At 41.2% G+C, this 10143-nt stretch overlaps 1 protein-coding gene across 1 annotated transcript; it reads left to right on the forward strand.

The window, feature by feature from the left end:
* Positions 1-7011: 7011 nt before the first annotated feature.
* On the forward strand, positions 7012-9823 carry LOC139577712 (uncharacterized). Its single transcript, XM_071404896.1, has 3 exons — positions 7012-7528; positions 7934-8064; positions 8257-9823. The coding sequence occupies exons 1-3, from the start codon at positions 7252-7254 to the stop codon at positions 9364-9366; spliced, it is 1518 nt and encodes a 505-aa protein (XP_071260997.1). The 5' UTR covers positions 7012-7251; the 3' UTR covers positions 9367-9823.
* Positions 9824-10143: the final 320 nt, after the last annotated feature.

A 10143-nucleotide genomic window follows, 5' to 3' on the forward strand; every position in this document is an offset into this window, starting at 1 on the left:
CTGAGATTAAAAATATGACAGATAGGAGTGGCTATAGAGTCAGCTACCATCCTCAGTAGCTTTCCATCTAAGTTGTCAATGCCAGGAGATTTGTCATTATTGATCGATAACAATAATTATCTTCAGCTAGCATAAAGACACAATATCATATTCTAACCAGGTTCTTGATTACTGCACGTATTATGATTTACTCAACAAAAACTATGTGATGCATGGAACATAATACATTGATCAATAAATTGTATATCAAGAAGTTATGAGAAATGTTGCCTTACATCCTTGCCAATTCTAGACATTGTCAATAGTATACCGTTGAGCTTTGACAGTAGCTAACCTAACTACCTCTTTTCCTTCTATCACTCTCAGGTGAAGGAGGTCTCACTGGAGGCTACAGGAGCTTTGTGAAGCCAGTGGGACACAAACCATGGATAGATGGCCAACCAATCACTGTTGTCCTGGGATCAAGCTAGAGAGGTCAAGGACCTGACTCAGCACCACGGAGGTCAGTGGAACGCTGAGCGCCGTCCTTAAGTCAGAGACAGACACCAAGACTTTAACGGGGCTGGGGCGACGAAGCTGTCCTCCTTTCCCCATTTAGAGTATTTACTTTATGGTAACCTGAGCCCAAGGACTGTTCTGTCCAATCGGGACACAGGTGATGTGTTACAGGTCCTGTTCATATGCTACAGAGACAGAGATGATACCTGGTGACATGCCTGTGGGATTAGATACACAGACTAATCCAATGAGAGGGGACTGGAACCGGTACAGTAGTAGTGTACAGTATATCAGCCCTTGTTAAGGCAAGGGCTGATTTCAAGGTTTTACTGCTAACCTACAAAGCATTACATGGGCTTGCTCCTACCTATCTTTCCGAATTGGTCCTGCCGTACATACCTACACGTACGCTACGGTCACAAGACGCAGGCCTCCTAATTGTCCCTAGAATTTCTAAGCAAACAGCTGGAGGCAGGGCTTTCTCCTATAGAGCTCCATTTTTATGGAATGGTCTGCCTACCCATGTGAGAGACGCAGACTCGGTCTCAACTTTTAAGTCTTTACTGAAGACTCATCTCTTCAGTGGGTCATATGATTGAGTGTAGTCTGGCCCAGGAGTGTGAAGGTGAACGGAAAGGCTCTGGAGCAACGAACCGCCCTTGCTGTCTCTGCCTGGCCTGTTCCCCTCTCTCCACTGGGATTCTCTGCCTCTAACCCTATTACAGGGGCTGAGTCACTGGCTTACTGGTGCTCTTCCATGCCGTCCCTAGGAGGGGTGCGTCACTTGAGTGGGTTGAGTCACCGACGTGGTCTTCCTGTCTGGGTTGGCGCCCCCCTTGGGTTGTGCCGTGGCGGAGATCTTTGTGGGCTATACTCGGCCTTGTCTCAGGATGGTAAGTTGGTGTTTGAAGATATCTCTCTAGTGGTGTGGGGGCTGTGCTTTGCCAAAGTGGGTGGGGTTATATCCTTCCTGTTTGGCCCTGTCCGGGGGAATCATCGGATGGGGCCACAGTGTCTCCTGACCCCTCCTGTCTCAGCCTCCAGTATTTATGCTGCAGTAGTTTATGTGTCAGGGGCTAGAGTCAGTTTGTTATATCTGGAGTACTTCTCCTGTCTTATCCGGTGTCCTGTGTGAATTTAAGTATGCTCTCTCTAATTCTCTCTTTCTTTCTCTCTCTCTCTCTCTCTCTCTCGGAGGACCTGAGCCCTAGGACCATGCCTCAGGACTACCTGGCATGATGACTCCTTGCTGTCCCCAGTCCACCTGGCCGTGCTGCTGCTCCAGTTTCAACTGTTCTGCCTGCGGCTATGGAACCCTGACCTGTTCATCGGACGTGTTACCTGTCCCAGACCTGCTGTTTTCAACTCTCTAGAGACAGCAGGAGCGGTAGAGATACTCTTAATGATCGGCTATAAAAAGCCAAATGACATTTACTCCTGAGGTGCTGACTTGCTGCACCCTCGACAACTACTGTGATTATTATTATTTGACCATGCTGGTCATTTATGAACATTTGAACATCTTGGCCATGTTCTGTTATAATCTCCACCCAGCACAGCCAGAAGAGGACTGGCCACCCCTCATAGCCTGGTTCCTCTCTAGGTTTCTTCCTAGGTTTTGGCCTTTCTAGGGAGTTTTTCCTAGCCACCGTGCTTCTACACCTGCATTGCTTGCTGTTTGGGGTTTTAGGCTGGGTTTCTGTACAGCACTTTGAGATATCAGCTGATGTAAGAAGGGCTACAGTGGGGCAAAAAAGTATTTAGTCAGTCACCAATTGTGCAAGTTCTCCCACTTAAAAAGATGAGAGAGGCCTGTAATTTTCATCATAGGTACACTTCAACTATGACAGACAAAATGAGAAAAAAAATCCAGAAAATCACATTGTAGGATTTTTAATGAATTTATTTGCAAATTATGGTGGAAAATAAGTATTTGGTCAATAACAAAAGTTTCTCAATACTTTGTTATATACCCTTTGTTGGCAATGACAGAGGTCAAACGTTTTCTGTAAGTCTTCACAAGGTTTTCACACACTGTTGCTGGTATTTTGGCCCATTCCTCCATGCAGATGTCCTCTAGAGCAGTGATGTTTTGGGGCTGTTGCTGGGCAACACGGACTTTCAACTCCCTCCAAAGATTTTCGATGGGGTTGAGATCTGGAGACTGGCTAGGCCACTCCAGGACCTTGAAATGCTTCTTACGAAGCCACTCCTTCGTTGCCCGGGCGGTGTGTTTGGGATCATTGTCATGCTGAAAGACACAGCCACGTTTCATCTTCAATGCCCTTGCTGATGGAAGGAGGTTTTCACTCAAAATCTCACGATACATGGCCCCATTCATTCTGTCCTTTACACGGATCAGTCGTCCTGGTCCCTTTGCAGAAAAACAGCCCCAAAGCATGATGTTTCCACCCCCATGCTTCACAGTAGGTATGGTGTTCTTTGGATGCAACTCAGCATTCTTTGTCCTCCAAACACGACAAGTTGAGTTTTTACCAAAAAGTTATATTTTGGTTTCATCTGACCATATGACATTCTCCCAATCTTCTTCTGGATCATCCAAATGCTCTCTAGCGAACTTCAGACGGTCCTGGACATGTACTGGCTTAAGCAGTGGGACACGTCTGGCACTGCAGGATTTGAGTCCCTGGCGGCGTAGTGTGTTACTGATGGTAGGCTTTGTTACTTTGGTCCCAGCTCTCTGCAGGTCATTCACTAGGTCCCCCCGTGTGGTTCTGGGATTTTTGCTCAGAACCACACATTTTGACCCCACGGGGTGAGATCTTGCGTGGAGCCCCAGATCGAGGGAGATTATCAGTGGTCTTGTATGTCTTCCATTTCCTAATAATTGCTCCCACAGTTGATTTCTTCAAACCAAGCTGCTTACCTATTGCAGATTCAGTCTTCCCAGCCTGGTGCAGGTCTACAATTTTGTTTCTGGTGTCCTTTGCCAGCTCTTTGGTCTTGGCCATAGTGGAGTTTGGAGTCTGGACACTATTGTATTGTCAATCAGTGTTGCTTCCTAAGTGGACAGTTTGATTTCACAGAAGTGTGATTGACTTGGAGTTACATTGTGTTGTTTAAGTGTTCCCTTTATTTTTTTGAGCAGTGTATAATGTAACCAGTGGTAAAAATACTTTAAAGTCCTACGTTTTTTGGAGGTATCTGTACTCTACTATTTATACTTTTACAACTTTTAATTCACTACATAAATAATGTCGTTTTTACTCTAAACATTTTCCATGACACCCAAAAGTACTCCTTACATGATGAATACTTAGCAGGACAGGAAAATTGTCAAATATACACACTTATCAGGAGAAAACGTGGTCATCCCTACTGCCTCTGATCTGGCAGACTCACTGAATACAAATGCGTCATTTGTAAATGATGTCTGAGTGTTGGAGTGTACCCCTGGCTATTCGTTAATTATAAAAACAAGAAAACGGTGCATCTGCTTTGCTTAATATCAGGAATATGAAATGATTTATACTTTTACTTTTGATACTTAAATATATTTGAGCAATTATCTTTACTTTTATACTTAAGTATATTTAGAACCAAATGCTTTTACTTATACTGAAGTAGTAGTTTACTGGGCGACTTAAACTTTTACTTGAGTAACTTTCTATTAAGGTATCTATACTTTTACTCAAGTATGACAATTGTGTACTTTTTCCACCACTGAGAGTAAATAGCTACCTTACTGAGTAACGTTAGTTATCTTCACTTTCTTCCAGTAGTAGACTACTACTCAGTCTGTCAAAGTCGCCAGCTTTTTATTGATTTCAAGAAATGCAACGCACCATACCAACGTCAATGATGCAACTTTTGCTCTATTTGTTGTATCTGAAAATAAGCAATTATACTCGTAACCATGTCTAATTCGTTAGCTAGCTTGCTTAGTTCACATGTAGCGTGGTATTTAGCTTGTTAACTGTCAGTCAATCGTTAATAGCTGGATGGACGCGGCAATGCGACAGGCAGACTGCTTCTCCTCGAACACCCCGGTGAAAGGGATGCTGAGAGCCCATTGGCTATCGAACGACCAATAGCGTGAGACGTGGACTTTGAATATTTCGGTTCACTACCGTAATTCAAAGAACAGCGCGCATATTTAAATATTTTTTATTCATAATACAAAAATCAACTTACATTGCTACATCAAACATGTCTAGCAAACCAAACACAAGTATTAACAATACTCAATCATACAAAAAATATCAATAAAAATTAAATAATTTTAAAAAATAAACAATTTAAGTGCAATTATATTCACTCTGAAAATATATTTTTATAATGATTCATGAAGATGTTATTCTTGTTGTTATTCACTAGGGTTAATGTTTTAATAAGATAATTAAATTCAATCAGAAAAATTGGTAATTTTTGTATAGAATTTTGGAATCTGTTTGTGTATAAAGTATTTGGCAACAAGAATAAAAAAATTAACAATCATTTCAGTGGTTTTGTTATCATTGCAATAGTAACATATTATATATTTTATGTTAAAAATATAGGCAGTGTTCATAATGGTAAATAAGTACTTTGCAAGGTTTTCCCAAAATTCTGACACAAATTTACATTCAAAGAACAAGTGAGACAGATTCTCACCTTCTTTTTCACAGAAAACGCAGATATCATCAATAGCCACAATAGGATATGATCTTATGTAAAATTTTGAAGTGCACTTCCTTAACTTTGTTTGGTATACAGTATTTGTAAGGCCTAAACCATGCATTTTTCTAGACAATGTCAGGAATAAGCATGTTCCAGAAAAACTTTCCTCTCGGTGTAAGTTGGTTTTGTGAATGAAGAATTTGTCTTATATATTTATTACAACAAGATCTCTCAAGTAAGCCCACGCCTTCCAATCTGAGTTCTGGATAAACTTTGTGATCATTCCCAAAATTAAGATGACTTTTCATAAGTGTAGTTAGACCACTGGGAACGGCTTTGATCACAGAAATAAACTCTCTGAAAGGTATTGGAAACTCTTTCAATGTTACAAATTGTTAATATTTGAGAATATTACCCTTGTTGTCGAAAATATCATGAACAAAGTCAATATTCCTCTCATGCCAGCTGGGGTAGAACAATGACCTATTCCTTACAGTTATGTCTGAATTATTCCACAAAAGAGCTTTATGAGGGGAAAAATTGTGCAGGAAACATATTTTCCAGGCCATTAAAGCTTGTTGGTGAAACCTAGCCAATTTAGCAGGTAATCTTTCAGGAATATAATTACATTTCAGTAAAAATTGAAGACCTCCCAATTTATTAAACACATTATTTGGAATGAAATACCATATTGAATCAGTATCGATCAAACATTTTTTACAACCAGTTTATCTTGAAAGTGTTATTTATGTCAACAAAATCCAACACTTCTAGACCGCCTTCAGCTCTTTTGTTAGAAAAAACAGATTTTTTAAAGTTTGTAAGACTTATTTTTCCAGATGAAGTCAAGAAAGGTCTTATTAATCTCTTTACAAGTAGCTGGATTTACACATAACGATAATGAGGGGTACACAAAACGAGACAGTCCCTCTGCCTTGGACAGAAGTACTTGTTGGTGAAACCTAACCTTGTTGGTGAAACCTTATTTCATTGATTCCGAAGCCTGATAAAGACCCTTCTCTCATTGACAATTGGAGACCAATTACTTTATTAAATGTTGATTACAAATTGATTGCTCTGGTTTATGCCAAAAGATTAAAGAAAGGAATAGATACCATTATAAATGAGACTCAAACAGGATTTATGAAGGGCCGTCACATAAGCTCTAACATTTGTTTAGTCTTGGTCCTTATAGATTATTCAGATGCAATTGACTCAGATGCGGTTGTCCTATTTCTGGACTTCTGTAAAGCCTTTGACACAATTGAACATTAATTTCTCTTTAGGTCTCTTAAACTTTTTGGATTTGGTGAAAATTTTATTAAAGTAATTTGCATGTTTTACAAAGATATAGATAGTTCTGTGCTACTTAACCTACCAAAAGATGTAGTATCAACAGAAGTGTACAACAGGGATGCCCAATTTCGCCATTTTTATTAATTTTGGTTGTGGAACTTCTATCTCTAGATATTCTGAATGATGCAAATGTGTATGGCTTAACCATTTTTAACAAAGAAATCAAAATTTCCCAACTGGCTGATGATACTACTCTTTTCTTAAGAAACAAAGACCAGGTCGCACATGCCCTTAATGCTATAACTGCATTTTCTATTGCATCAGGATTAATGCTGAATGTTTCTAAATGTGAAATCTTATGTTTATTTGACTCTGATGATAAAGAAATAGAAAATATTCCTGTAAAGGACTGTGTTAAATATTTAGGAATACATCTGTCAAAAAACCACTTAGTCAGACAACATTGGAATTTCTCTCCTAAAATTAAGAGAACTACAAATATATTTAATAATTGGCTACAAAGAGATCGTTCTATACTTGGGAGCGCATTTCTTTTTCATTTAACAACACCCTTTGAGCTATGACGCCAACCAATAAGATCCCCTTCTCTTCAGTTTAACCGGAAGTGAACAGCGACCAAGTACAATTTCCACGTTAGCATTTTTATTTGTGCTATTTGGACGTTTATTAACACCCTGGAACTCAAAATATGACTAATTGAACTGCACCGAATCACATACTTACACCCTGTAGTATTTAATTCGCGTTGGAGACAGGGCTTGGTTGATAAATGTTATCTAGGTAACGCTAGTTAGTTAGCTGTGAACATTAGCCAACATGGCTAACTGTGTGGTTTTTCACACTCAAATAGCCTCCATCATGGAGGTGCTAGCGAATGCAGCTGTGGCAGATATCTGTAAGCTCGTAGACGACGACTATGCAGTGTTTCGTTTGGAAATAACTCAAAGCCAGAAAGAAAACAGGACATTGCGGAGGAAACTACATCTATTGGAACTGAAGGTGGCACGGGAGCGCGCAGATAGAACAACGCGAGAGCGCGTCCTTGCTAGTCGTCCCAGTAGTGTCAAGATCCTCGACGCAGGAATGGAAAGAGGTACGCACATTTTTCAGAACGAAGAGGCTGCAGGGCCTGTCGCCCGTTCCATGCTGCACATGTGTGACTTTAGATGTCTTAACCAGATATGGTGAAATGGGTCTTGGTCAGTTTGTTGGATAGTATGCAATAATTGCTTGGCTATTTTGCACAATGACAAAATATAATATTCTAACCAGATAATTGATTTACGTTATGTCCTATTATTTACTTATTGAAAACAACATGCTGCATTGAACATAGTCAATCAATCTATAAATAGTATATCAAGAAGTTATGTGAAGTGTTACCTTACATCCTTGTCAATTCTAAACAGTGTCAAAACGGTCAATAGTGTACAATATAGTGTTGAGCATTGACAGTAGCTAAACCTAACAATGTATTTTCCCCCAATCACTCTCTCAGGTGAAGGACATCTCACTGGAGGCTTCAGGAGCTTTGTGAAGCCAGCGGGACACAAAACATGGAGAGATGACCAACCAATCACTGTTGATGAGGGGAGTGGAACCTCAACCCAGAACGTTATCGTTATAGAGGTTAGTGTAATAGTATTACATCAAAATTACAGTACATCAAATATGGCCAGTTTATTTCAGAAAGGCTCCCCTCAGCTATTCACTTGCTTACATCCTCATTTATCTGCCATAGGGGAGTTTGTGAGACTTCCCTATGACAATGTTATCTAATCCTACTTATGTACCGGTAATAACCTCCTTTCTTCTTGTCAGCCTGCAGATGCAGAGGCTGCAGGTCCTGGGGTCAAGCTGGAGAGGTCTGAAGGAGAGGAGGACCCACGACACAGCAGAAACATCCAAACTGGAGCGGCTGGAGCGCCCCCTGTAGCCACGGAGGACCCCACCACAACCCTAGTGCCGCCCAGGATCCGACGCAGCATCACAGAGGACAGTGGAACGCAGAACGCTGTCCTCAAGTCAGAGACAGACACAGAGACTTTAACTGTAACACAAAGGCTTTTACACACAGGATCTGACCACAGGTCAGACCCAGAGATACTGGAGCTGGGGGGACTGGGCTGTCGTTCTGCTCCCGGCTCAGAGTATTTACTTTACGGTAACCCGAGGACAGTTCTGTCCCATCAGGACTCCGGTGACGCATTACAGACTGGCAATGATCCATCTTGTTCTTACACTGCAGAGACAGGGATGATACCTGGTGAAATGCCTGTGGGCTTAGATACACAGACTAATCCAATGAGAGGGGACTGGAACCGGTACAGTACTAGTGTGTACTCTGAAGACTGCCTGGATGAGAAAGGGGAGGGTCTGGCCTTAGATGATGTGACTGTGAAAGTGGAGGGCGACGCTCCTCTGACATGGAATGAAGTCGAGACTCATTTAGGAGGACACTCGCAGGACAACAGCAGTGACTTCTTAGACTACAGGGAAAACTTAGAGTCAAATCTAAATGTCACAACCAATTCCTCTTTACACTCAGTGTCCATGTCAATGGCACCTTCCGATTCACAAGGCCTGTTCGATCAGGTATTGAACTCAAATGACCAAAGGTCCAAGGCTCGGGGAGGGGGAGCAAAAACTAGCGGTAAAGAGAAGCGGTTCCTTTGCATGTTCTGTAATAAAGGCTTCAGCTGCCCCCAGAAGGTGGAGATTCACCAGAGGGTCCACACAGGGGAAAAACCCTACAGCTGTACCCAGTGTCACATGCGCTTCGCCCATGCTGGCAACCTCAAGAGGCACCAGAGGGTTCACACAGGGGAGAAACCCTACAGCTGTCCCCAGTGTGAGAAAAGGTTCTCCCACCAGCACCATCTGAAGATGCACCTGAAGGTCCACACGGGAGAGAGGCCATTCAGAGAGTAACTACCTTAGGATACAGCAGCAGAAAAAACATTCCACTCTATAACATAGAAAGTAACCATTCCACTTGATAGCTTCTGACTTTGACATCAAACCCTGAATTAAAGACAAAGATGAGTGTTGTCAACAGAAAAGATCCACAGATGCATTTTGGAATAATGTGAGTAACAGATTTCAGTGTTAAATATTCCTGGGTAGAATATTGCATCCAGACATTGTGATATATAAGGCATATAAAAGCCTAATGAGTCTGTTACATATTGTGTTTGTACTGTGTAGGATATATGATGTTCACAAATTTCATTACTTCCATTCAACTACTTATTTTTTTGCCCAAGACACTTTTAATGAGTATATTAATGCAGTCTATCAAGTTCATGCAGATGTATGTGTGTTTTTCATATGGTGAATTTAAAACGTGTATGTTTAATAAATAAACATTTTGACTTTGTTCTCCTTATTTGAAACTCCCTTTAATATACATCACATCTGATCTCACCCTATTCTGCATAAACCCGACAGAGCTTTATAACCAATATACACTTACTAAATATACCTAGGTTTGGGCTAGGCCCCTTAGTTCCAGTGAAGGGAAATCTTAACACTACAGAATACAATGACATTCTAGACGATTCTGTGCTTCCAACTTTGTGGCAACAGTTTGGGGAAGCCCTTTCCTGTTTCAGCATGACAATGCTCCCGTGCACAAAGCGAGGTCCATACAGAGTTGGTTTGTCGAGATTGGTGTGGAAGAACTTGACTGGCCTGCACAGAGCCCTG

The sequence above is a fragment of the Salvelinus alpinus genome, chromosome 6, assembly GCF_045679555.1.
Source record: "Salvelinus alpinus chromosome 6, SLU_Salpinus.1, whole genome shotgun sequence".
Taxonomy (NCBI): Eukaryota; Metazoa; Chordata; class Actinopteri; order Salmoniformes; family Salmonidae; genus Salvelinus; species Salvelinus alpinus.

Coding starts and splice junctions, on each gene's coding strand:
- LOC139577712 (XM_071404896.1), top strand. CDS start 7,252: ATGGCTAACTGTGTGGTTTTTCACACTCAAATAGCCTCCATCATGGAG. Junction 7,529..7,933: donor CGACGCAGGAATGGAAAGAG/GTACGCACATTT, acceptor TCACTCTCTCAG/GTGAAGGACATCTCACTGGA. Junction 8,065..8,256: donor AGAACGTTATCGTTATAGAG/GTTAGTGTAATA, acceptor TCTTCTTGTCAG/CCTGCAGATGCAGAGGCTGC.